The sequence below is a fragment of the Aquila chrysaetos genome, chromosome 11 (genome assembly GCF_900496995.4).
Source record: "Aquila chrysaetos chrysaetos chromosome 11, bAquChr1.4, whole genome shotgun sequence".
Taxonomy (NCBI): Eukaryota; Metazoa; Chordata; class Aves; order Accipitriformes; family Accipitridae; genus Aquila; species Aquila chrysaetos.
Window position 1 is genome coordinate 15,829,759 of NC_044014.1, and position 27,666 is coordinate 15,857,424.

Here is a 27,666-nt window from a genome sequence, read left to right on the forward strand (position 1 = left end):
AGCGACTGCAAAAGGATTTAAGTCAGGATCCCATGGCACTACAGGGGAAGGTCCCTGTGCCAGGGTGGTACAACCGGGGAGCCTTACAGCACATACATATATTCAGTGTGAAACAAGGCTGGTTTTGGGGTGAGGACTGAGCCTTTATTTGGCTCCTTGGGAACTGGGATGCTGTTTGCACCCAGTGAAAACCAGACCTGCCCAAAGAGCACACAGCCTCAGGACATGCAAGAAGGAGGGAAACTGAGGCACAGAGTGGCAGTGTAGCAACTGGAGATGTCCTGGGTTTGAGCCAGGGCCTCAGTACTGGACCCTTTACAACCTCAAGTACTCACTGTAGCACAGCCAGTGTTAAGACTTATCTGAGCAACATATAAACTGCTTTGAGTGAATTTCCCGCCCCCCCCCCCCCAAGACAGGCAAAGGAAGGGCTGTTTGCCCAGTATCTGACATGAACCTGAGGACTTGCATCCCCCATGCTGCAGCAGCATCCCAGCTGCTTACATGTGCAGTGAGCACAGAGGAGGCATCTCAGCACCATGGGACAGAGCAGATATGGGGGTTATGTTGGACCCCCACCCAAAAGCCATTTGCTTGGGGGGGGGGAGGGGAGGGATATGACATGGCTACTCCAGGCACAGGAGCTGCCCCATAAGAGCTGGTGTGCTTTAGGCACATGGTTGCTGCCCTTCACTGTGAAGCCACCCACCCTCTCCCTGAACCCTGCACAGAGCCAGGCTGCTTCATGCAAAGGTTAGGGATGGCCAAGGGGCTGTGTCTGATCAGGGCACTCCGCTCATGAGATCTTACCTGCAAGTTACAGGCAGGTTGTTTCCCATAGTGCAGGTAGGGAAACTGAGGCAGGGAGGGCTGCTGGGACTTTGGGAACAGGGGAAGGTGGCAGTGGACCTGTCCTGGCTGCACCATAACTGCTAAGCCATAAGGAAAGTCATTTGTTTACCAAGCACGAGACTCCTGTACAGACCACCCCCATGAGATGTCATGGTCAGCATCCCCCTCTTCCCGACTGGGGGATGATCCTAGGATGCCCAAGAGGGCACCAGCTCCAGGCTTTAATCCTCCAGACACAGGCTCATGCAGACCACCAGCCTCTGCCGTGGCCTCCCCCATGGGATATGGCACAGCATCCTGCCACATATCCATGCCGTGTTCCCATCAGGGCAGCCCTGCCCTCACCCGGGTGGATCTTCCTCCAGCCAGAAACTGCCAGTGCTGGAAACAGAGACTGTGACATCAAACATTGACACCAGGTCCTGGTGCATGCCCTGCTGCGTCCCTCGCTCCTGCTACCCACCAGCTGCCCAGACAGGGCTCCCCCTCTGCATCTGCTGGCCTGGAGGATGCCCCGCAGGGTGGTCTGCCCCCAACCAGGCCCCCCTCAGCTGCACCCCAGCAGCCCTTCCCACACGCTTCATGCCATGCCGATGTCGCCCTGGCCATCAATAGCGCTTGGTTAATTAATTTGATGGGAACAGCAGGGACCGCACTTTGCATTTAGTGAACTTCCGAGAACTTCCAACCTCATCTTCATAATTGGCCTCATAAATTTGAGGAAAGAGAGAAATCAGCAAAGCCAGGGGAGGCGGGAGAGGCCCCACACACAGGAGGGCGGGTGGGCGCGTGAGAAGTGACTCTATTTGGTGTCCTTATTTAATTTTATTGCACAGATCCATCTTCGCCCGCCCCCCCTCTCTGCCTAGCCCTCTCTCTCCCGCTCTCCCTGCTGGGTTCACCTAATCATGATAAATTCATATTCATTTCCCTGCCTGCTCCGGCGGGGGGAGCAGCTCCCTTACATTCGCCCAGCCGTACTGCCATTAGCAAATATTTACTCATGAATAAGAAGCACCAGTGTTAGGAGCCAAACCACCCCCTCTGCACCCCTCTTCCCCCAGCCCCAGCACCCTCCCACTCCTGCCCGAGGACAAGCATGATAGCTAAGGATAGGTGTCCTCCCTGCAGGATAGGGAGCAGGGTGGGAAGAGCTGCCTAACACTCAGACCTGCAACGACTTGGCGCGGGCTTTTTCTTCCTTTTACCCTGAAGGGGCATAGAGATGCTTGATGGGAGGGACAGGAATTGCCTGAGCCCACAGTCTGGACCCACTTTGGGGGTGCAGGGATGGCGGGGTGGGAGCAAGAGGCTCTGTGGCAGGAGCTGAGTGCCTCTCCCAGCTCCCTGACTTTCCACTCAGTCTCTAAATGCTGCTGCGTTTGGGTTTATTTTTAATTTTCAGGATGATCAGACTCACAGCCAGGGAGGGCTGGAAGGGGGTGCGCTGGGGAGGAGGAATAGCTGAAGCCCCTTCCTGGGAAGCAGGAACCAGGTGACACCTCATTAGAGATGCCTAAAACTGTCTTTGCTCACCCTGCCTGCATCCATCCTGGGTGCTCAGCATCCACCTCCTCCCAGGCACCCCAGGACCCCCATCCCTTGTACCTTCTTCATTCGTGTGGCATCCCAGGGTTTAGAAGAGGCAGAAGGTGTGCTGGGGTAAGGGGGTGGCCAGGTCCTGCCCCACTGCAAGGGCAAAAGCGGGGTCTCAGAGGAACACGTGGCCCCAGGAGATGCCAGGCTGGAGGTAGCCCCTGGCTTGGGGTCTGCAAGTGACTGGGAGAATGGAAGGCAGGATTAGGGGCACAAAGAGGAGACTGTGTGGGGCAGCTCTGTCCCCTCCATCCAGGGCAGGAGGGACTGCCCAGCCCGGGGCTGACTCACAGTGGGCAGCACAGTCCAGCCCCTCATGTTTCTTCCCTTGCACCAGGACGAGGGAGAAGCAGGAGCCTTCAGCATCCAGAAATGTCACCCCCAGCTGCGCTGGACGAGCTCCTCGTCGTACTCCTTCATCTGCTGCCCTTTGCATCCACCGCAGCTGCACCCAGGGGAGATGGTCCCCATCCACCCTCGGCCTACCTGGCTGCAGCTGGCCACAGGAGGGCCCTCTGCCCCCTCCAAAGCTCCTGGGCAGGGATTTGTGGGGTGGGAGGGGACAGACAGACATCAGGCCCTGTCCCTCACAGAGCAGGGGGCTGGTAGGACTTCTCCCCCCGCAGGGTCTACATGACACATACCCACTAGGGCCACCCTCACTGCCATTTCCCAAGGGGTTGGGCGAACAGTCCTGCTCCTCAGCAGCCCCAGCCCCACACATCCCTGTGCCTGGGCTCCCCCCAAGTAAAAGCAGCACAAACAGCAAGGCCAGGGCTTTGATGCGCTGCTGCAGCACCCGTTTGGCACCAGAGTGTGAATTATGGCCCTGGAGAGGGGAGGTGACAAAGGGGAAGGAGCTGGGGGCCAGCAGTACCCCATCTCCCACACCTCCAGTGATGTCCCCAGCACGTTGGTCCTGGTGAGAGGGGCAGACCCAGCTCTCCGGGAACAGCTTGCCCCAGCACCCGGAGCTGGAGGCAAACCTGTGTTCGTCAAGGGACCAAGGTGAGCAGCCCTACACCCCACTCCCTGCCCCAGTCCAGGCAGAAATAGGCCTGTGCCCAGGGCTGTCAGCCATAAGGCTCTAGGACAAATCCTCCAGGACCATCCCAGCAGTACTGGAGGGAAAGGGAGCCCCCATCCAACCTCCCTTTGGGGCAGGACTATCCCCAGCCCTGGACAAGGCCAGCTGTGGCCCTGCCCAGCCAAGCCTGGCTGACCCCAAGGTGGGGACCCCTCCTCTCTGGGGCTGGTCCCTGGGCTGCACAGCCCTCCTGGGGAGAGAACGCTGCCCCTGGACCTCCCAGGCCCTGCTTTGGGGCTGACTCCCCTTTGTGCTCCAGGATAACCCAGCCCAGTCCTCACTGGCTCTGCCCCCAGCCTCTGTCCCTCTCCAGCTTCTCTATCTCCCTTTTGAGCCAATCATTCTTGCTGGTCATCTCCATGTGCTCCCTTGGCTTCCAGGCTGTTCAGATTCCCCTTGGACAACCAAAGCATTTCCATGCTCAGGAGACTGAGCTGTGTTCGAGGCACAGAACAGGAGACAGAGCAGCGGCCAACTCCCATACACCCTACTGTTTGATGAAATATGGAAAAGCTGACAGCAATCCCTTCCTGACTCCACACCTGAAATAAGAGCTCAGCCCAAGGCTCAGATCTCAGGAATTGCTCCTTTCTCTGGGCACGGCCAGCCCCAGCCCAGCCACATGGCCAGCTGGATGCTGGGACAGAGCCAGGTCCCGCTCTGCCATGGGAGGATGGTGGCCAGCAACTCCCTGCCCCGAGAGCCAGAAGTGGTGATCCAACAGTGTGAAGGTCTCCACTGCCTTCTCCCTGCCTGTACTGAAACCAGGGAAATGGGCCAGCACGGGAGGGGTTCCTGCTCAGCTAGAGGGAAGAGTCCCAACAGTTGCAGGGCAGAGAGCAAAAAGACAAGAGATGCAAAGGAAAAAAATAGAAGGGTTTTATTATACTTCAAATCTCAAAGCACCAAGACATACCAGAAGACATTCATTTCCATTAGGTGTTCAGTAGAAAGGCTGGGCTGACAAATGACACTGCCGGGGTCAAGGCCTCCCCAGCAAACACCCCAGCCCCACTACTGGTGCCCAGCAGCCATGGCTGACACCGCAGCAAGAAACTGTGCAAACCCACCAGGTTTAATGCCCTTGTGCCTGCCTGGCAGCAAACACGCAGCTTGTCACTGCATGTGACGAAGACACAGCAGAGTGCAGAGTGGGGGTGGCTGGGTGCCCCACAAGACAAGGGAGCAGGAGGCCAGGTGAGGCCCAGGGACCACCCAGAGGGAGCCCTGGGGTCCTGGCACAGAAATGCCCACCATGGTGTTCCTGGCAGCTGATGCTGCAGAGCAGCACCTCTGCCAGGAGGAGCCACCACAATACCTGTAACAGAGACAGAGCACTGAAAGTCTCTGGGAACTTAATCTCCAGAATATTAAATAGTTGACATTTCCCGAGAAATAAAATTCACTCCCATGGAACTGACAGGGCCAGCCACATGTACATGCATACACAAACTCACACAAACACACTTTCTCTGATCAAAGACCAGATGACTCCATGGCTTACACACACACAAAATGGGAAAACTTTGCTTCGCCCAAATTAGAACTAAACTATCTCCTCACATTTCTCTCTGCCTCCATGCCTTCTATGCACAAACTCACAGCCCTGCTGGGTTACATTCAGTGCCATTACATTCAAATCCTTCCTGAGCACAGCTCCCTGAGCTGTGAGTTCCACTCCTCTTCTGCACTGAGAGGAAAGGAGCCCTCAGGGCCAGACCAGGGGGATCACAGCTCTCTGTGCCAGAGGATCCTTGGCACATGACATGCTGAGAGCAAGCAGGCATGGCTCAGCGGGTCCCTACACGTCCTTCAAGGCTTAGCTGGCACCAAGGGAAGCTGGTGGCAGTCACAGCAGCCTGTGCAGTGAGACCCATCAGAGGACACAAGTCAGCTCAGATGGAGGAAGGACACAGCAGCAGCACAGGGGGTCCCTTTGTGATTCCCGCAGCAGCAGCTGCCAGTAGTAGTGAGAAGGGGGAAGGCCTGTTCCAGGGCCAAGCCAGACCCCTGCTGCCTTCATGCATAGCTCAGGACAGAGATTTTGGAGTGTCTGTGCTCAGACACAGAGGAAGATGCAACCCACTTCCCCTGTTCCCAAGCACTGGGAGGGGCTGGATCACAGGGCTCTGCAGCCCAGCCTTCTGAAGCTTCCCTGGGGAGAGCAGGGCCAGGGTAGCTGATGGGCAGCGAGCCCTTTTGGTAGCCAGGGGCTGCCTGAGGCATCAGGCAATGCTTCCAGTGTGGTTCCAGCCCATGGCCTCTGCTAGGCGAAGCCACACAGCTCTGCCAGCAGCAGGGCCCCGTGCTTGCAAGGAGCCTCAGTTTGCTGGGATATATTCCCCAGTTTGCAGTCAACAGAGCAGTGCGGGGGAAAGCAGCACCCTTCAAAACAGCAGCACGGCAGTGGGCCCAGGGTGCTGGGTGACAACCGGGTATCACCAGTCCCGTTCGGAGGGCTCCCGGTAAGGCAGCCCCAGCTGAATGAAGACATCTCTCTCAGTGGGAGTGGGCAGAGTATGACCAGAAGCCAACTTGACGCCTCCAGGGCCTCGCACCACAGCCGAGCTGAGGGCATGCTCCGACAGGCTCATGCCCTTGGTCTTGGCCAGGGCCCGCATGGAGCGGTTGAAGTGAGCTGAGCCGGTGAAGTAGAGCAGGGCACAGGCAAACTCACTGTAAGGCACCACGATGATGTCAAGCCGGCGGTGACGCTGGGCTTGCCCGGGGAGGCGGCACACCCCCAGGTACTTCTTCTGATCACCGTTGTCCTCCTGACTCACCAGGTCATCCGTAAGGAAGCCTGGGGAGAGAGAACGGGCAGAGAGGAGCTGAATGGTAGAGACTGACACTCCCACCCTGAACTCCCGACTGTCCAGACAGCAGCTGAGGTGTCTCATAATGTGCTGTGGGACCCCAAGGACAACCAACCTCAGCCCTGATAGCCTCAGGCAGACAAGAGAAGCCACACTGAGCTGCAGCAATGCTCCCTCCTTAACACTGGCTGCGGAGCTGCCACTGGAGCAGGGCCAGGACCAGGGGCAGTACTCTTACGGACTTACAAGAAGTCCTGTCCTTGGGAAAAGTGATCAACTGCCCTTCAATGAGTACCATTCACCTCATCACCTCCTTGGCTTGGCCATGCTAAGAAGAGCTTTGAGCACCATGTGCCAGCCCCCAGCCCTCTTACCGCTCCTGTGGAGGCTGTCGAGCAGCTTGCTGAACACCCCACGGTGAGACTGCCCATCTGGGTGAGTGACCAGCACATCCACGTCTCCACAGGTGGGCTTCCCCCGACGGTACGAGCCACATGCCACACATACAAGCCCAGGCTTCAGGGCCAGGGCAGCTTGTCTGACCTCCAAGAGAAACAGGGGTGAGGAGTCAGAGACCAGACTCTTCATGCCCTTTCCATCAAGGCAACAAAGGATCTTGTGCCTGCCTTGCGGACTGTCCTGCATCTCCAGGGTCTCCATACAGAGCAGACACTTGACAGGCATGACAAACTGCCCCACCAAGGAGGCTGGCCTGTTGTCAGGAGCCATGTGAGCCAGGGTGGCCTCCACCCAGTCCTGCAAATGCCCAGCACACTGCCACACAATACAATGATCTACCATGGCGCTACCATCAGTCATCAGCTCTTGGAGGCACTGGGTTGGGACAAGCAGGAAGATGGAGCAATGGTGAGGAGGCAAAGTATGGCACAAGCTGTCAGGGCCTTTGGTTTCTGAGACAGCAGGAGAGAAGAGGTTCTTCAGCTCTCCTGTGGGCCAGGAGGACAAAGCTCACCAGCTCTGCCCACAAAGAGAATCAGTTCAACATGAGATGGTCACAGGTCCTGTTTCAGAAGCAGAGATGGGTTTATGGAGAGTCTCCCCAGCAGGACCCAAGACAGCAGAAAATCTGCAAGTGTCCCTTAAGAGTCCACTCCTGCCCAGAGCTGTGCCTTTGCAGGAGAGCTAGGCTTCCTGACACGGAAAAAACACAAATGTCCCAGCATTTTAGACTGAATGGATGCCAACAAGCTGCTGCCAGCAATCAGACACACATAATCAGAACTTCCCCTAATGCAGCCACCTCCAGGCTGGACCCCAGCTCCTGTTTTGTGCAGACAGTGCTAATTCTGATGGCTTCATTCATTAAATGCTTAAGAAAGGCTCCCAAGTCCTTGGACAGGAGTAAAGTATTCTTGGTCTGATTGTGCCAATCACCCTGCTGGCAGCAAATAATTAGGGGCTCAGCAATTCCCAGTGACGAGGCCATCTCAGAGGCTGGGGTTCAGGAAGGCAGTGTCCTTGCCCACAGCCCCTTGTCACTCATGGGGATCATCCTTCATTAGCAAGAGATAAACCCATTAACCTTTGCCCCAGAGGTGCTCCAAGAAGCCACAATCCTTTCTCATGCGGAGCAAGCCCTCCTCTGGTGTCCTTGCCCCCCTTCTGGCTTTAAATGAAGATTTCGAGAAAACTCCCAGCCCCACCCGAGAGCCTAAAAGCTCCTCAGATCTCACTGTGACAGGCAGCACAGACAGTGACTAATCCCTCATTCTCTCTCCTGGGCCTGGATCAGAGGTGTGTGCGTGTGTATGGAGGGCAGCGCAGTAATCCCATCAAGATAACAATAGACCCACCCCCAAGAGCCAGCTCCTCGACCCAGCCTGCCTGGGAAAGGGACCACTCACCACCAAAATGGCTAATCCGGCACACGGGACTGACATCCCAGCAGGAGCCTGGCAGGAGCGTATTCTTCATGGCCAGGCCCTGTGGCCGAGTGACAGGGTCACGCTGGCTGCTGCTTCCATGGTGATCAGAGAGCACAGGGGTAGCAATGACAGTGTGTCCCCCAAGCTCTCTGCTCACATTAGGGTACACTGGCTTAGCACCCCATAATCCTGCAGTGCCATGGTGTACTAGAGCAAGCAGCACCCATCTGCAACCTGGATCCCCTTCACTTCCAGCAAGGATATCCATGCTCTGTCCTCCCACTGACAACCAGATTACAGGGTGCTCACAGCTTCCTTTCAATAAGCAGCACCAGGGAAACAGCTCAGGGGCCTCGGCTGAAAGGAGACATCTCAGAGAAGATGAGACAGGAAAGAGGAGCTGGGAACCTGCTTATCCCACCATGCCACACACAGCCTTTTTCAAAGTAGTGTGTAGAACTGACACCTGTGAAGTAGCTGCCTCCTCGCCAGGCACTCAAACTGAACCTTCCTACAGGGCAAAGTAGGTGCCTTGTGTGCCCATGCCCAAAAAGGCTCCCTCAAGCACTGACCCTGCTCAGAGGAGAGGCTGAAGAGCTCAGCTGTAACAGTGAGGGACACTTCCACAGCATGCAGCCTCTTGTCAGGACCCAACTCCACTCTGAGGGCCTGTGGCCGAGCTACTCACGGTCTGTTCTATTTCTGCAGCTTCCTCCCGAGGCATGCGCTCCAGGAAATCCGTGTAGTGCTTCAGCCCCACAGCTTGCTGGCTGGTGAGAGTTGCCTTGGTGCGGATATCATCCAGCGTCCGGAAACCCTAGTGCAGACCATGTGATGATATTCAAACACATACCAAGACTTTGCTCTTCAAATACTTTCAACCAAGATTCAGGGAGACTGTATTTAACCTGTCTCAAGTCCAGGCCAGTCACAGCTTCTGAGATCACATGTAGAGATCACTTAGGCAATCCCACTACCCACATACACCTCTTATCTCCACCCCACAATGACTTTGAATCTTAACTAAACCTGACAGAAGGCTACTGTTCTTAAGGCACTGTGTTCCTACAGCTTGAAGTAAAACAAGTAATGCAGGTAAAGGAACAACACCCAGAATATCCCAATGAGGGCAAACCTACAGCATGAACACAACCGTATTTTTAAGACGGCAAAGAATCTAGTCACAAACCAAACACTACATGAAAGCAGGCTTCATTAGCACTGTGCTCAGGAAACAAACTGTTTTTAAAGAACAAACCCAGTGGGCTGGGTTGGTCCTGTTGGCACAATTACTTCAACCTCATTTTTACAACTTCCACACAAGGTGGACGACTGCTCTGACAGCTACAGCAGCCAGCCGGGCCAACAGGCCAGCAACTGGATGAGGAATTTTCATGGCCAAGATGTCCTGGTTCAAGCCTGGCTCTTAGCAGTGTCATTGCTGTGAGCAGTGTGAGATGACCTCCAAGCAGTGATGCTAACGGAAAAGGCAGTTTGTCCACCACTCCCCCTATCACATATCTTTGTCCTCTACCCCCACCCAAACTCAAGTTTCAGCTGGGTGCACTCCATTCTCCCCAAACACACCCACAATGGGACCCAGCCTCATAGCTCCTCCCTTAAAACCAGATTCAAATCCCATCCATAGATATTGGCAATTGGGAAATATTTGTGAAAGCAATTCTCCTGCACTCGGCAGCAGTCTTCAAACCATAGTCTGAGAACCTCTTGTGTAAGGCACTAAACTTACCTGCTGGTACCACATCTGAGCTGTCTTGACCCCCGCTCCCCAGATGTGGGAAAACAACTCCAACACGGGCACACTCTCACTGATGTGATCCAGCTTGCGCAGGTGCCCACTCTCCAAGATCTCCAGGATCTTCTCTGCCATCCGCTTCCCAATCCCAGGGATTTTACAGGCTTCCTAGCAAGAAACCAGAGCCGCTACTGGAAAAGTAAAGATCACAGACAAGCTGGGGAGCTGCTACCCACTCAGAGCCTGGTTAGCCATTTGATCAGTGATTGGGAAGTGGCAGGACTAGATCTGCCTGATGGTCTCCTCTCTAGCCCAGGCTTACATAGGCTACATCGCTTCAATGCCAAGTAGAAAAGGACAAGCATGCAGAACAGGACTGAAACACTAACACTGTGTTAGCGTCTGTACTGTCACAATCAATAAGGCTCAGATCCAGTTAGTTTTATATATTATCTTGAATGGTGGCCAGTTGCTGATGCTCAAGAGGAAGGTGAAAATGTCCCTGCATTGTGCCTCGGCAAGGCATTTATCTCATGAGTGCTCAGACTGGGCACTAAAAGCCTCAGACTCCACTTTTCTGCTGTTCTGAAAACACTGCAGGTGGTCAATGAATCCCAGCTCACGCTTGCTACACAACTTCCATCGAAGTCACCACACAGGAAGGAATTCCCAAGGCCTGAAGATAAGCTAGTCCATGTACAGAAAGAGGAAGGAATCTGGCTTACAACAGAGCTAGGATGCTGGGTCTATCTCCCTGCTCCACCACCCCAGGAAGGTGTTTTACCTGGTAGGAGGTGACTGGTTTGTGGTAGCTCTTCAGCGCATTGATGGCTTTGGAGTAGCCGAGAGCTCTCCACTTGTCCCCCTGGACAGAGTAGGCCTTTGCCAGCACTTCCAACTTCTCTGTGATGCATTGGTTGTGATTCTCCTTCTTGCTGTTGGAGGACTGGGCACAAACCCACTTGCTGGCAGGCTGGGCCACTGTGGAAGAGTTGTCACTGGTCTCCTCTGATGCTTTCACAGGGTAGCAGCCAGAAATCAATGCTTCCAGATCCCCCTGGGTAACACTAGCATCTTCTCCTTCACTGTCTTCATCAGCAGAGTCTTTCTTTAGGGAGAGGTAGAAAAGCAGCCATGTGACAATAAGTGCATGCCTCACATATGTCCCCTTGGCTCAGGCTGCTCCTGAGAGTAGGAAGTCAGAACACTAACCAACCTCCAGGGCATGGAGTGCTCAAATTGCCATCTCTAGAAGTGGTTGGTTATATGCACACCATAGCTTTTCACGCCTCAAGCTACACATGCACCCCTTGAAGCTACATGCATGTCTCACAAAGCACAGGAGACTAGAAACTGCTGTCCACCTGTGATCCAAGCACACAGACACCTCCTATAGCCAAGCCCCTGAGACCTAACTGAGGTAAGACACCGGCTAAGTGAGCAACTGCTGCCAGCAGCATGGTATGACAATGTTGAAATCCCTGGCTGGGGGAGATCCTGACTCCCTACTCCCACTGGGAAACCTTTCACTGGTCTGGTGGCTGCATAGACACATCTCTCACATTCAGACTCTGCACCTTCCATCCCATGATGCAGACGACAGGAGACAGGCACTGAACTCTGTTTTCACATTACAGACACAAAATCGTAACAGCGTAGTAAATTACAACCCCCTCATTTTCCCCATGGCTATCTGCAAGAGAAAAGGGGGAGGAAGGAATGACACAAAGGACTCCACATTCCTCAGTGACAGAAGAAAGAACCAATGTATACATTTGCTGATACCCTCAGCATTAGGATGCCTCTGTGTAGACTTAAGAAACAATGAGCCTTGGCTTCAGGTAACGAACAAAAGGGGATAGAAGTGGGAAGCCACACAGAGGCTTTGTAGACTGCTTTGCTCACTGGGGTCCCCGACTCTCCTGATGTATAAACACAGGAGTCTACAAAGATCCAAGAGCTTCTGTGCTGTGGAAGCAACCCTGAATGGCACAGGGTTGTTTGGGATCAGTCCAGCAATTACATGTGGCACTCAAGTCCTTTTGTGAGTTTCTGCAGAGCGTCAGCCTAACTAAGAGCCATACCCTTACAACCTCTAGTTCTGCTGGCTAAGGAGGTCTGGAGACACAATTCCTGCACGATACAGAGCTGAAGTCTTTAGGCAGAAGAGGAAGAATGTTTCCCTTTTGTAATCTTGTTTTACAACTCTGAAAAACTGGGTCAGACTGAGGATTTGATAGACTAAAGCAGTTTTTTTTGCCTTGAAACACAACTCCCTTAAGACACTGTTCCCTCTAAGGGCAGCAAAGCCTCAGAGTGTTCAGATCAGTTAGTAAGCCCCTTAAAAGCATTTGAGCATGTTATCCAACCACAATGCAAAGAACTCAGCAGCTGGAACACGCAATCTCGGCCAGCAGTGTCACATAGGTGAAACAGCACATAAATCCCTGACTCTCTACATTTTGCCAACAAAGCTGATGGACTCTTTACAACCATACGTGCAAAAGCAACTAGCCCCATTAGCTTCTAAGATACTCCAGGATACTACAGCAGCTGACTTGCTAGAGCTGGGTGAGCCTGCGATATGCATGGTTTGTCTGGATCAGAGCCAGGATAGCAGTTGAAGCCCAGTAGCTGAGGCAATACACCACTTGAGAGAGGCAGGCAGCCTGCAGTAACAGCCCCGGGGTCCAGGCAGTGAATAACTGGCACCGCTTGCAAAGGCTGCCTTGCAGAAACCTACTGCATCCAGATGCCAGTCACAAAGTGGTCGCTACAGTCTGACTGGTAACAAGGTTTCCTCGCAGGAGTTCACATCCAAATGCAGAACTCCCAGACCAGCCCCTGGTCAGTATGAAACACTAGCACACTCATAATCTCCTAGAGAAAAAACATCCACCCAAGCTAGAAAAGACTCTGTGCTTAAATGGAGGCTACTTCTAAGCTGAGATTTCAGCTTCAGCTTTACTGTTGTAGCTGGGTCTTAGGAGTGGTTGATACTGTCTTTACAGCATATCCCACGGGTTCTCTTCCCCTCCCCAGACTCACATAGTCCAAAGCTTGGGACAAGGGATTTTACTGAAGTGTCTACAAATACTGCTTTTGTGCACATACTGACAGAAAATATAATTGCTTGAGATTTAAAAGAAAAAAAGGTAATAAGGCATCAGACTCTAGCAGCTGTCTGACAAACCAAAGTAAATGTGAGCAGAAAGCAGGGCAGATACCCCAGCATCTGTAACAGTACAAAAGATCATTTCTCCCGTTAAGTGTGAGATTTGTTAATAACAATTGCCACTAAATTAGAGGTACAAAAAATAGCAAAGACGGGGTAACGGCAAAGGTGATGCAGTTAAGAAGCAGCCAACTCTGCCTATAGCACACTGGATAGTAAGTCTGGGGAGAAAAGATCCCCCCCTACACATATTCAAAGGAAAGCCTAAAACAAAGGAGCCCTCAGTGGGCTACCAGTTAGGGAGTAACTACAGGGTTTTATGAAACAAAATTTGGGACTGCGTTAGAAAACAGATGCCAGCATTACAAGGCAGCTGCTGCTCTAAGAGGTCTGGGGTAACTTTGCTACAGATAGATTTGAATGATGCCAATGCCCAAAAAGAATTCAGAAACTTGAGCAAAAATACAGAGAAAGGAAAGAAAGCTAACAGCGGGCTGGAGAAGCTGACTCACAGCAGAGGCCGCTAATAACCCCACACAGATATTTTAAGCACACCACCACAATCGTTCAAGTGGCAACCTGATCCACTGCACATGTGTCTGAACAGGGTGCTTGCCAAAGAGTGGAGAACGGGTCAGTATGGCTCAGGCAGGAACACGGGATGAAATATCAGAGACAGCTTCCTGAAAGGGAGATATTCTCGGCCAGGGAATATTCCTCAAAAGGACACAGGGGAAACATGATCACCAGAATGAGCCTTGGCCTGATCAGAGCACTGGGACTGCTTCAGCTGGAAATATTCTGATGGGGACAGGAATTTAAGGGGTCTTGTTTCTACTTTTAACATCTAAAAGGGACAAAGAGAAGCAGTAACCATGTCCACAGCCTGAGCCTGCCAGCACCAGCCCACTGAAACATTCAAATGCCTTCCCTTTGCTGAGAAAGTTTGGCATTGTATCCCTGCAGGGATGCTTGTAGCCAGGAAAAGCAGCATACAGGATCTGCTCACAAGGAGAAGGGCCTGTGCGGGAAGACTCACCTCAGTCAGCTGCTGCTGTCCAAGGGTGCCTAGGCCTTGCTTTGAGGAATCCCCCACCTGTGCTTCAGTATTTGGTTTCACTGCACCCTCCTCTGCTGGGGGCTGGATCTCTTCACTGCTGAGGACCTGCTGTTGCTGCTCTTTCTGCAGTTCTCCCTCCTTCAGGTACCTGCCATGGATCAGATGCCTTAGTATAGGAGAAGCAGGACTTAGCCCCCAGAAGTCTGACTGAGAAATCCTTCTGTATGTTTTGGGATGGAGAAAAAAACCCATATGAATTTTACCATCTCAGATTACAGATTAATTACTCTGGTTTTGGCTCAATTCCCCAATTTCCATCCACCTCTCTGACCTGCAACTTCCACTCCTATCTACCTCACTCTTAGACTCTTTCTCCAAAACTTTGCCAAAACTTTTTGATCCTAACCTGTGGCTCCATTCCTTACTTCTTCTTGTGCCTAGTTGTCAATTCTCTCTCTCCTTTTCATCTAGATTAAGTAAGGAACAGCATTTAATCCTCCACATTTTTAAAAGAAATCTCCTTGTTATCACTGATGGATTAGGAACAGGTGCCTTTAGCACCTGTAGCAAGTGACAGAACTCCTGTGAGCACTTCTGGGCTCTATTCCATCTTTTGCTACCCCACAGAACGGTGACTGGTCACAAAGTCACTAAATTTCAGTCTATATGAGAAAAAGTGACTCTGAGTCATGCCCACAGGAGCTGCAAGGAGTTGCAGTCTGAGATTTGAGTAGCGGTCAAATTTTCACGTTCAGTTTAGGACAGAAGCGCTGTAGGGAGGACTGACAGCGTGGCCTTTGCATACCTGCGAGGGATAAGGACAGCGTGCCCAGCAGTACTCAGCAGCTTCTGGTTTCTAATGCAAGCACTTAGCCAGGATGCCTTCACTAGCTGCAACCCTGAAGGTAGCTTGGTTAATTTAAGGAGCCGAAAGGCCCGATCACAGTCCATGTCTTCAGCCACAATGACGTGTGTCACCTCCAAGGAGAGCTGGCTGTGTACAACACCCCCATTCTGGACGATCTGCTTGTGGAAGATCTCTGCCCTGGCTTGGCCGATGCCAGCTTGTAACACGTAAGCAGTGACTGGTTTCAGCCACTCTGCTGAGGAAAACACAGAGGCAGGAGCTCAGTGGCAAGAGAAACAGTGTCCCAAACCAACTGGGCTACATATCTCACATAGGACTTGATGGCACCAACAGTGGCAGGCAGTCTTTGGGGTGCACCAGCTGGACACATCAAAGCAACCTGGCTGTGGCCTCTACAGAAAACACGCCTGGGGGCTAGACTTTCCAGGCTTTGGGGAAATGGCACCTCCAGTTAACAAGCTGGGGTAGCAGTATTATGTTCCACATCATGGGCATGCAAGACTTACCCTCAGGTATCTCTGTTCCTTCCTCTTTTGGGATCTTTGGAGGGGCACTTTTCCCTGAGTCATCCCTCACCTTCTTCCTCTTGGGAAAGGCTTTGACAATCCCTCGTGGCTCCATAGGCCTGGTGGGAAGTTTAGCTGCAACTGCTGCATACCAGTAAGAAAGAGAGAGGTTACTTAGAGTGTTACACAATTACAACAACTTAGGATTCACTCATTTTGCTTGCTGACTTTGTTGATTTGGGGTTTGGGTTTTTTTGTTGTTACCTTCCAAAAACGCTTGCCCTGAGGGAGGCACCTGGAAACAAGAACTTCAGCCCACAAGGTCAGAAAAATTACAGTTAGAAACCACCAAAAAGCCACTTCAGACGACCCTGCTCGAGTGTCTTAGAAACCACTAAACCTGGGTTCTTATAATAGACAGTATTCAACTACTTTAACATTTTGGATCTCCTTCCTGCCCAGCCAACAGAAGGAACTTTATTTCCCAGACATTTCCTAAGCACATTCCTGTGAAGGGAGAGGAAACGCCTCTCCTGCTAGGGCTGAAATCCAGTCACGAACGAGAAGAGATAAAGCAGCTGATCAATACCAAGTGTTTCATACAGCCACAGGAGGGAAAGCCCCAACCTAGCTTCAGCTAGAAATAGCAAATTACTGAAGATTAACTAGCCAAGTCCAATACAGTGATAACTGTAGCATTACCATCACAAACCTTGCAAAGGCGAACTTTGGAGCTTTAACTAACGGCCCAGGCTACCAGGAAAGTTGGTCTTCCATAGCCCAAACAAAACCCCAAATCACCGTATATCCCAACCACCCCTTCCACCCAGCTGCAGTGTTAAGTCAACACCAACTTGAAGGTTTCCTCTGTGCAGCACTTCGTATTTTGCTTAGAGGTGTCTCACACACAAACCAGCAAAAATCTATCACATTAAGCTTGGAAGAGCTGAAAATGGTCCCACCTGGCCGTGTCTTCTCCCTGTGGTCACCTTCTCATCCAAGTGCTAAACACAATCCTCTGGAAGACCAAGCCAGAGCTGGATTCAAGTCCTTGCTTCTACAGGGAAGAGTTCTGCTTCAGGGGAGAAGAAACCCTGCTACAATTCTAAAACTCAGCCTCACAAAAATGTTTCTGTTTGCAGGATGTTTTCACCAAAAAAACCTCTGTCTGAAAACAGTAATGCTTTCTATTATACAAATTAACCCCACACACACCGAAAAACCTCCAAGCTCCTAGGTGCCTAAGTCCTCTTCAGAACTTGGAAGAGTATTTTTCGAGATACTATTTTAAGTAACCTAAACCAAAACACGCACGCCGGGCACCAAGCTTGCCTTGCCAGCACCCTCAGGCCACGAAGGCTTCGACGCCACCGACCTGGCTCGCCCCAGGGCGAGTGGCACCCGAAACCTCGGGAGCAGAAAACAATTCCCCTGAAACCTCGCGGCTGGGCCCGAGGACGCGGGAGCCGAGGACGGGGGGGGGGAAGACGGGAGCCCCCGCCGCGCCCCGGCCGGGGGGGGGGGGGGGGGGGGCGGCGGCGAGAGGCCGAGACCCTCCGCACCAGCGGGGGAGCGGCCGGAGCCCCCCACGAACCCAACCGCGAGGAGGGGAAGGACACCCCCCCCCAAACCATACGGGGCGCGGGGGCTTCCCCGCAGCCGGGGGAGGGGGAGATGGGGACGGGGTAGGTGGGGGAGATGGGCCCGGCCGCGGGGCCGTTCTCACCTACGGGCCGGCGCCGGGACGGTGGGAAGTGCTTCCGGGTGGCCGCCGGAAGTGTCCGCGTTGCCGTGGTGACGGGGCCCGGCCGCCATGGCTGTGCCGAGCTGGCTGGAGAGGCTGCGGGCTGCCAGCAAGACAGCGCTGGTGCAGGACGGTAACCGCGGTGGCGAGACGGGATAGCCCCCCCTCCTCCTTCCCCACGCCCCGCGACGTGTTTTGGGGTGACCCTGCAGCGAGCGGGCGGGGGCGGAGCGCTCCCGGGGACGGCCCTGCACCTGGGACAGGGCCCCAGCAAAGGACACTGGGCCATCAACGCGGGGACACGGCCCCAGACAGCGGGACGGGGCCGTACAGCCAGGGATAGGTGTATTCCCATTTACCCTCACCGCCTACCTTGCCTCTAGGGAAGCGGAAGATCCACTACCTGTTCGAGGATGGGAAGGAGATGGCTGAAGAGTACGATGTGAAGACCGGTCAGTTAGTGAGTAAGTGGTGCTCTCAGCTGGCCCACAGCAGGCATGGGTCGGGGCACAGCCGTGGCATGCATGGCAGCAGGTCTGCACTCGCAGGACTGGGGTGTTGGGAGGGACCTCGTGGTAGGGAAAGAATCGCCCCTAAATATTCTAGGAGATAAGCATGCCTGTAGCTGAACGTTGTAGGGGCATAAGTATGGTTCAGTTTGGGCCAAGGCCTCTCTGACTTCCGTGACGTAGCAGACCTTGCTTTAGCCCAGGATCTCTCCCAGACAGCTCATCTGTCACAACAGACTTGGACGGACTAAATGGGATTGCCATCCTGCATAGCCAGGCACAGAGGCTGTAGCACATGCTGCGATGAAATATGCTTTTTGGTGGCTTCTGCAACTGCAAACAAGCAAGGTGTCGGTTACGGCTCTTGTCCAAAACCACATCAGCTGCAGCATGGCACCTGTTGCAACCCCACCATGGCTTCAGCACCAAGTAGCAAAAAAGAGGCATGCTCGGTACAGAATTTCTGACTTCAGGAATAGGTCAGCTAACAGATCCACTCACACCAAAGTGGAAATGACTGGAATTAAGATACATATCTTCATATCATCTCAGTGTGCTGGGCAGCTTTGGCAGTCATGTGCTGGAGTTCTTCTTATAGAGCAGAATAATGAAAACCCTTCTCCCTTCCACAGGTAGAAAATGGCGAGAGAAGAACACCCTCGGGGGCTCCGGCAAGTGGCAGGTTGAAGTGGGAGAGCCAATCTCACCGCTCCTGGGAGCACTGGAGTTGGAGCTCATAAAGGAAAGCAGCTCCAACGTATGTAAGGGTCTGCAGGCATAACTGCACCTAAAACTACCTAGTCTTGTGCTTACAGCAGTAGCTGGTAGACTGCAGATCACTCAGCCCCAAGAGACAGCCTTAACCTGCCCAGCACTCTACTACATCACCAAGCTGCAGGGCTGGGTAGAAAGAAGGCACAGTGTAGGTTCTTTTGGGGTCTTCCAAGAGATTTGTAGTTTCCTTAAGTAGAGAAACTGTACTGCTGTGTTGGCCAACTACTACTCTGGCTTCTAAAAGAGTAGGCTGAAAGGAAGGCCAGTGCCAGGACAAGTCAGTGGGTGGAAAGCAGAGGCAATGACAATGAAAGGCCACCACAGGTAGTGCCTACCAAGCTGCTCCTTAACGTAGCACAGCCTGTTTCATCTTCACATCCCTCTAGCTTAGGGGTCAGAGGTTTTAGTCTCTCACCATCTTTTCTACAGACCTGAAACACAAGCACAGCCCTGCACAGCAAATTGGGGCAGAGCCAGGACTGAATCCAGCAGGTCCCTAGGGTAGGCAGAGCTCAGTATTCGGTTGCCTGCGAGGAAGAGGCCTGGTTTCCCTGTAACCCTGTACCGCGAGACTTCCTCGCTGAACACTTTTAGCTTCCTACAAGCAGGTCAGGCAGTGCCCTGGGTAAAGACAGAGCAGTGCTAGCTCTAGGAAAGTGATGCCTAGGCAGTTTCTTGAGTTACTCCTGAATACTCCAGTGTGAAAGAGCTACTCCCGCATGGAGCCTCTCAAGGTAGTACAGGAAGAAGGGACAGGGAGGAGAGGAGACAGCTGGAGGGGCCTTGCTAAAGGTACTTGTTTGCTGTAGCCTGTCTTCATGAGGAAGGATACCCTGAGCAGCTTCCAGTGGCGGATCCGTAACCTGCCCTACCCCAAGGAGGTCTACAGTGTCTCCGTGGAGAAAGAGCAGCGCTGCTGTGTCATCCGGACCACCAACAAGAAGTCAGTAAGGACAGCACTGCCAGTGCTGATGGTCCCTCGGGGTGGGCTGGCACAGAGGGCAGGCTAGTGATTGCACAAGGGGGTTGTCCTCTCTTCCCTTCTATCCCTAGTGTGCAAGGGCTGAGGGGCCCCACCTCGCAGCTGCATGTCTCCTGCTGTCCAATTTCCACTCCCAACTGCCCCAGACATGTTTACAGTAGAGCCCCTCAAACTTTGCACTGGCCTTTGCAAACTTACCTCACAGTTCCAGTAGCATGATGTTTGCTCTGTTCTTTCCCTGTCAGATGTTGCTCCCTTAGAAAAATACAGAGCCTTGCAGACCTTTTGAAGCTAGAGCATCCCATCTTCTCCCTCTGACACAATACTTCGATCTAGTCATTGTATCTCAGAACGCATGGAGATGCAGGATTCAACAGGTACAGCAAAGTCGTGGGCACCCAGGCAGACAGATCTCCCTGCGTAAACCTGTACTGTAGTCACAATGCCAATGATATATATGATCTGGAGGTAGCAAGAAAAAAAGGCAGACTGCATCTGGAAAGGAAACACCACAATATTCTGCCAAAAGAAATTTGAGATGGGAGGAAAAAAAAAAGGAAAGGCTTTTAAGCATCATCTTATACTGTGTCACTACATGGCATCTCTCATGGGATGAGACACACACTGTGCCCCAAAGCTTTTACAGCCTTGGTGAGATAAGCCAGGATGAGCAGTAGTATTGGGAAGAGAGAGTAAGGAGCAAGTATTAGAACAAGGGAGGATATTGGAACATAAGTGAAAGCTATTTACAAACTGGGATAATACACCAGTATGGAAAGCTGGGCAGGCTGCTCTCTGTTTGCCTTCCCTCCCCAACATTGCTGCAGAACGGAGAAGGGTCAGATTCACGGGTAAAATCAACCCCAGTGTTTCCCAATTTGACCCCTGCCCTCTTTAAGCCGCTCTTTGTAGCTGGCTGTAGGTGGTGCTGTTGGCAAAGAACTGCTGCACTTTGGCTGCTGAACGCCTTTCAGATGGCAGAACCCGCACGTCTTCAGGCAAGGGTTTACCCCATCAGAGGCAGTGGCAAGGAGATGTTTGAGCTTTGCACATGAGCACACCTGGATGCTTAAAAACAGGAGGAGGCTAGACAGGAGGAAGGGGGCATCTGCCCCATGAAAGCAGCAAGCAATTACAGCTCTAATACAGAAAGATGCTGGCCTGAATCCACACAGAGGGTTTCACAGGAGAAGAGTGGCACTTTAGGAGGGAGACCTATGTAGCAAAGATGAATGAGGTTCCCATCAGCCACACGTAGATACACATGGAGCTAGGACAGGGAGGGAGTACATGAGCCTAAGTCCAACCACATACTATCACAGACAGGCTTAACTATTCCCAATCCTAATAGTAGTGTGTATGTGAGAACTTCCTTGCCTGTGTAGGTGCTGTAAGGTTATAACGTACCACTGAGGCTTCACCCATGCCCTACCTGACTTCAAGTTTTTTGTACTACTCTCAGGAAAACACTAGAGTCCCACACAAGCAGTTGATAACTGCACGCTCATAGGCTAGTGTCAGAGAGGGTTGAAGGACCTGACAGTGGCTCATGGCCTGCGTACGAAAGTTAAGGACTTTTGGAATTAAAGCTGAAAGCTGCCTCACTGGGGACAAGAACGACTTTGCTGTCAGTAGGGAGCAGGGACAGACTCCAGCACCAGAACACTTAGTACAGGCTCCAGGACATCTTACATCATTTCTCCTGGGTCTCGGCCAGGGCAAAGCACCACTCAGCAACTAATTCCAAGATAGCAACAAAGGCATGGAGTCACAGAGAGAGAGTGCGCATCACTACGGGAAAGAAAGGAAGCCTCTGAGCCTCTCCAGCCGTTGGAAGTCAGCCACGCTGCTTCTGAGCAACAGAGCTGTGCTGACCGCCAGCCAGAGGCACAGCAACAGGATGGGTTGCCAAGTCACTACTGAGTAGCTCAGCTCTACATTCTCAGCATACCAGTAGCAGTTTTCCCTACAGGCTGACAAAAAGTGGGTTTCCAGTAGGAAAATAATGGAGGTGACTTCACATACGCATTGTAGGTCTCAGGCTAGGACCCAGGCTCAGAGTGCAATACTGCCCTTGGCCATGGGGTGAGAGGCGAGGGCAGAGAATGTGCCTGCCTCAGCAGGGATAACCGCCCATCAGCTGCCTTCCCAGCCCAGGCAGGAGCTCTTCACTGCCACCAGTCACTCCCATTCCCTCTGGCCACGGCAAGGGCTGCTCAAGTGGGATTTGCCTAAAACCTCTTGCTGTAAAATAAATCCATTAAACTAAACTTTAAAAACAAAGCCAGAAAGCAACCTCCCCAAACACCAAACCTGATTCAATTATTGTAGTGAGAGGCAGTGGTAATGTTAGGAGGAGGAGGGGGTGGCCAGGCAGATCTTGTTTCCTTTGATCTTGTCACAGATTTTAGTTTGAGGCCAGCCAAAGCCATTCTTCTCCCCTTCTCCTTAGTCCTGGGGCAGCAGAATGCTGCTGTTTCATTGATGACTCCCAAGGCCCTTTGAAACAGTGGTTTTTTTCTGTGTACTGCTTTTTTTTTTTTTGTCTAATCGGTAAGAAGTTAACACTTCCTTAACATGTCTTTGTGTTCATCTAATCTCTGCTGTTTAACCTTTGACATCTCCCTTATTATCCATGTCTGCCACCTTTTCCAAATACCGACAGCAGTGACAACACAGAACGGTTTGAGCCCTGCGGTAACAAGCTGCGTACATTCCTCCCACTGCACCAGGAGAGCCATTTGCCCTTTGTAGCTGTTTTCACTGTGACTTGGAAAATAAACTGCAATTTGGGCAGAGGTAGCTAGAGAGGCCAAGCCTCACACACAGCCAGCTGAATGGAGAACCACCCCTCATGGCATGACAGCAGCCGCTGCCGGTTCCTGCTCTGCTCTGGGCACCTCAGTACCAACTAGAGGCTAATTCCTTGGAGGGGATTGTCCACAAGAGTGCTGGAAGAGATTAAGAACCCAACCATGCCTCTACACAGAGGCACAGGTGGTGGGCACAGGACCACCAACTAATGTATTTGGCACAGGCCCAGAGAGAAGTAGCAGATGCAGAGCAAGCCATGCCAAGCAAGAAAGGTCTTAGGCAAACACAGACACAGGTCTACAAGGTTCTGGTCCCAAAGTCTTAGGAAATCTCTTAGGTACCTAGACAGCTTATAACCCCTCCAGTTCTGAACCATATCCCCTTTCCTTCATACAGAGTAAATAAAGCTCAAGGTTTGGTCGGTGGAGGGACACAGGCTGGATAGGGAGCTGGGCAAAATCTCCCTGTCCTCCGTTTGGATGTGACATGTGATCAGGATACTGGGATAGAGACCAGGGAAAGAACAACTAGGGGAGCTGGGAATGCAGAGGAGCACCACAGCCACCATGGAGGCTGCATGGAGATGCTGCAGAGCAGAGGCTCGGATGACTGTGGGCAGCTACACCGGGAGCTCTGTGCCCAGGGGTATGCCTGAGCACCACCATGCCACCAAAGCAGGAAGTTATCTAGAAAGCAGAGCAAGTGGCAAAAAACATGGGTTTAGGAAGGATTGCAACACAAAATGGTGCTTCACTCAGGAAAGTAAGTCACAGGGCACAAGGGCTTTGACAGCTGTTTTGACAAGAGCTAATGGGAGTTGGTACTTAGAGGGAATGAGGGGCCATGAGCAGGGACAAAGACAAGGGACACCTCTTGATAGGGCAGAGTAGTCTGTCCCTAACCATGTCTGGCACTACTCAAGAGCAAGCTGGAGGGACCAAGCCTGCCTTCATACACCAAAGCCCTTCAGGACTTTGCCAGCTCTGATTTCCAGTTTGGAGATTTGTTTCCAGTGCTCCTGCTAGCCTGGGGGCACCAGCAGGCACGCAACATGGCACAGGGTCCTCCTGCCAACCCTGAGAGGTCTATTGTCCTCATCTACACCTTGTTGAACAGCACTCTGTAGCTCAGCACTGCTAGCAGGGGAATAGGAACCCCACCTTCCTCGTTTCTGTCTCCTCTCTCATTTGTAGGTACTACAAGAAGTTCTCTATTCCTGACCTGGACCGATACCAGCTCCCCTTGGACGCAGCTGCCCTGAGCTTCACCCATGCCAACAACACCCTGATCATCACGGTGAGGTTTTAGCCGCGCAGAACAGCACTTTGCCCTTCTCTTTATGTCCACAAAGAAGTTAAAATTCTTACACGTGGGGAAATGAGGCAGAGCAGGGAGATCTGCTGAGGGTCACTGATGAGCCCCCTGCTCTGTCACACAGTCAGTTGGAGTTTCAGATTACACTGGGCATGCTGACGCTAGCCAGGACAGCCCAGGCCACAGGAGGGGCCCTTCTTGCTGCTCAAGGTGACTTGCAGGTGGAAGAGTGTCTATTGTGCCCTGTTTTCCATGTATCCCCCTCCCCAAGGCCTGTGCAAGCTTCCACTCTCAGTCACAGCAAGTTTCTCTTGCCTCAGAGCCTGAGTGTTAAAAGTCCAAGGACCTGCTGCGCTTAGAGGTCTCACAGTCTTAAATAAAAAATAAAATAAAAAAAATATATCACCTGCTGCTTTGTGTTGGAGAGAACACATGGAGAGGACACACTTCCACGCACATGGTGGAAGTGAGAGACTAGCAAAATGGGCACTTGTTGCAAGGAGCAGAGGCAGACAAATGCTTTTGAACAGCAGGTGCTCATCTTAAATGTAGAAATCAGCCACCCGGAGAGCATCCCCTCCAAGGGAAACCTCGCAGCAGAGCTGGGGGTGCACATGCAGAGGAAATAGGCCAAGAGGAGCAGCTTAAGTCCTTCTGAGCTTCTGTTTGCTATGGGCCAAACCCTTGCCAAAAAGCACCTGCATCCACCACCAAACTGCAGCTGGGCGAGGGGGCTCTGTGGGGAGGACAGAGGAACTGCAACTCTTACTTCTCTGTCTGCCTTTTAAAAAATGCATATTGTGTATATATACACACACACACACACACACATCTAAAAAACACATGTGAGCATACAACCAGCCAGCACACCAGGGATCTGCATGACACAGCTTGCCAGGATATTCCAGAGGGGTTGCTGGGGGCCAGGACTCCACATCCAACTGGAAAGTTTTACCTGCACTGTAAAAGACCCTCCAAGATCTTGGCAAGTGTCCCTAGTGTGATGGCACCACCTCTCCAAATGGGCTTTGGAAGTAGCTGGTAACAGAAGGGCACCCCTTGGCAGGAGGGTCCCAGCTGCACTGGTAGCACCTGGCCCCAGTTGGTCTGCTTAGAGCAGAGGCTGAACAGGAGTGCTAAGGGCTTTTCTCTCTGTCCTACAGTACCAGAAGCCAAAGGAGATCCTGGCTGCAGAAGAGCAGCTGCAGAAGGAGCTGAAGAAGATAAAGGCAGCAAACAACGGGGATGGTGACTGTAAGACCCAGTAGGCAGTGGCTGCCAAGAGGCTGAGGTGGGGGGCAGGTCTCCAGCACAGGTTCACAGTATTTATTTTGCCTTTTCCAATAAAAATTAGTCCTGTTGTTAATAGAGACGCTTGGAGGAATCTTTGCAGGCCCAGGGAGACGGCAGGGCAGTCAGTCTCTTTACTGCCTGGTCTGCTGATTTACAGACATTTATGATCCTTCTATGAGTTGTGGGAAGCTGCAGCATGCAAAGGAAGCACACTGCATCCACAGCCAGCAGCCTTTTCCCCACCCTCCATGAGCAGGAGTGACATGAAAGCTGGGTAGTTCCCCTTGGGAATTCCCTCTCTCTGCCACCATTGCTGAAGGCGGTAACATCTGGAAAACAAGAACCCCCTCCTTGTACTGCTTACCTGCCTGGGATGTGCTTTGAAACAACTCCCTCCTGCACTGTTGTGCAAGGTCCTCCGTGCAGTTAGCAGGATGCTCTGGTGACCCCGGTATCTCTGCAAACAGCATCAATGCTTAGACCTGAATGGGCACAGCCTATGAAATAGGGTGAAGAGGAGGACACCCAACTGCTTCCTTACCGCCAGCCATGTGCAACGTGACATGCAGAACGCAGGCAGCTGCGTAGAGCACAGGAACCAAAATGCAGCTGCCTTCATTTGCATGGCATGGAGGGGAAAGTGGTGGCAGGGGCTGCTGGCCAGCTCAGGAGTAGCAGTAGCACACCCCTTCCGTGATTGCACAAACATGGCCGGTCACAAATCTCACTGCAGAGACAGCACCCCATGCACAGGGACAGCAGTGCTGCTTTAGCAACTCGCCCTCCAAACAGCTACAGTCTCTACCCTGCACCAGCCATCCCTGTGCTTAAATTTCTGCATGTCCTTCCACCCCGGTTCATATTTGAATGGCTCCTACCCAAACAAACCCTACTTTTAAGTGAGCCGGTCGCGGGCTCCCAACATAGCTGCCCTGATGAGGACTGCTTTCAAACCACAAAAACTCCTGAGAGCCTGGGTGGCTCAGGACCCACCTGCATAGTCCCCACAAGACAACGGAGGCACCATTGACTAGCAGAGCTCATCAGAGCCACTGTGCCAGCCCCACTTGCAGCTTCCCCATTCCCCAACGTCACCGGAGATGTGAGGGTACATCCTTCTACCCATCAGTGCTGGCACCACCATGGGACTGCAGCTCTGCTCCCGGCTTCAGCCAGGAAGAACCTAAAAGCAGCTACAAGTGTGCAGGACTCACCAACACAGGCTGCAGAAAGGAAATGGCAGGGCTGACAGCAGCAACATTGCAGGCAGGCCTGTCATGGGAGGAGTCTCCTGCACCAGTGATACTTGTTCACCTGCTCAGCTGACATGCTCATTCCTACTCTGGGCCTTGCCCAAGTCCCAGTGCAATAAAGAACCTCTCCTCCCACCCAACAGTTACTTCAGTTCCCTCACAGCCTCTCGTTGGGGACACTGCCAAAGACATTTAATATCCCCATCCCTCCCTCCCAATTTCATTAAAGGACCTGTAACACACCACAACATGAGAAAAAACACACCTCCCCCAGTCCCAAGCTCTGCCAGCTCACTCTGGCCTTAGATCTTGTGCCTAATCACTTACCTAAAGCTCTCCTCACAGGCAGAGCCCAAAGTGCTCCAAGCAATACAGCAGCAGTAGTTAGCAACCCCTGATGCAAAGCACCATCTTTTCAGCAACAGCTCAGTGTTACCAATAACCCAGAGGTCCCCCCAGAATTATTATCTTGACCTAGCAGCCTTTGGGATCTACAGCTTTGAGCTGATGGAAGATTGTTCCAGCCATGGTGTCTTTTTACAGCAGCAGATCATTGCTTGGGGCACTTAGACATCAACTCTGCCACTTTCACAAGGAGAACATGTAGCACCATGGTAGCTACAAGGGAGATGGCAGCAAGCAGGCACGAGTGGCAGCAGAGGAACAGGTACAGATCAGGAACTGTGATAGGGAACTGTGACAGGGAGCTGTGCTGGAAAGATCCTTGTGAGAATGCGATCCTGCAGCAAAGCCATGCTTTTAAATTACTTTACACCCTGAGCTGCTGTCTCACATCCACCGGGAATGGAGGGCTCCCTTCAAGAAGGTGAGGAGCTGGTTGGTTCCACTCCCTCCCTGCTCAGGCAGGGGCTCCAAACATCCTCTTCCAATTTTTGTGCATCACAACGGAAGAGCGGCCTCTTACCTGTTAAGTTCTAACAAAGGACCATGCTGGGTGCTTCACCCTAGATGGGCTCCCAGTTTGTGATACAAAACAGCTCCTTTACCTATCCAGGATAGCCAAACTCACAGCCAAGTAGGGTACACGCACCTCCTTCCCCAATGACCAGACCCCAGACACCGCTGCATTCACCCAAAGCACATCCATCCACAGACATCCACATTCATCCAGACAGCACAGAGCACGCTGAAAGCTGTAGTTGTTCTGAAACCCAGCTTGGGTTGAGAAGGCTGACACAAAAAGGAGCCCACTTAGATGTGCCTACGTGATCCCAGTAAATCACATCAAGGCCTTGGTGTTTGCAGTAGTCCAGTTTGCTGCTTCATTATGCAGGCAGCAAGCAAGTTGCAGATCCTACTTTTTGAATTCTTGTTTGAACAAGTGACACAAGATCCAATATCCCAGGAACTGCCTTCAACA

At 52.4% G+C, this 27,666-nt stretch overlaps 2 protein-coding genes across 7 annotated transcripts; one reads left to right on the plus strand and one right to left on the minus strand.

Moving 5' to 3' along the window:
* Positions 1-4,392: 4,392 nt before the first annotated feature.
* Positions 4,393-27,194, minus strand: POLL (DNA polymerase lambda). Of its 6 annotated transcripts, XM_030030556.2 has the most exons (10): positions 27,190-27,194; positions 16,230-16,233; positions 15,603-15,746; positions 15,034-15,331; positions 14,208-14,376; positions 10,778-11,101; positions 9,988-10,161; positions 8,926-9,054; positions 6,726-6,894; positions 4,393-6,338 (listed from the first exon to the last, which is right to left on the minus strand). In XM_030030556.2, the coding sequence occupies exons 3-10, from the start codon at positions 15,715-15,717 to the stop codon at positions 5,974-5,976; spliced, it is 1,743 nt and encodes a 580-aa protein (XP_029886416.1). In that variant the 5' UTR covers positions 15,718-15,746; positions 16,230-16,233; positions 27,190-27,194; the 3' UTR covers positions 4,393-5,973. The 6 variants fall into 6 exon arrangements, with proteins under 6 accessions (XP_029886416.1, XP_029886414.1, XP_029886417.1 ...); XM_030030554.2 differs by lacking the exons at positions 16,230-16,233; positions 27,190-27,194 and adding an exon at positions 17,329-17,358; XM_030030557.2 differs by lacking the exons at positions 16,230-16,233; positions 27,190-27,194 and adding an exon at positions 17,333-17,339.
* Positions 17,382-25,105, plus strand: DPCD (deleted in primary ciliary dyskinesia homolog (mouse)). The gene is made up of 6 exons (XM_030030561.2): positions 17,382-17,479; positions 17,730-17,810; positions 18,488-18,612; positions 19,439-19,572; positions 23,619-23,721; positions 24,903-25,105. The coding sequence occupies exons 1-6, from the start codon at positions 17,416-17,418 to the stop codon at positions 25,005-25,007; spliced, it is 612 nt and encodes a 203-aa protein (XP_029886421.1). The 5' UTR covers positions 17,382-17,415; the 3' UTR covers positions 25,008-25,105.
* Positions 27,195-27,666: the final 472 nt, after the last annotated feature.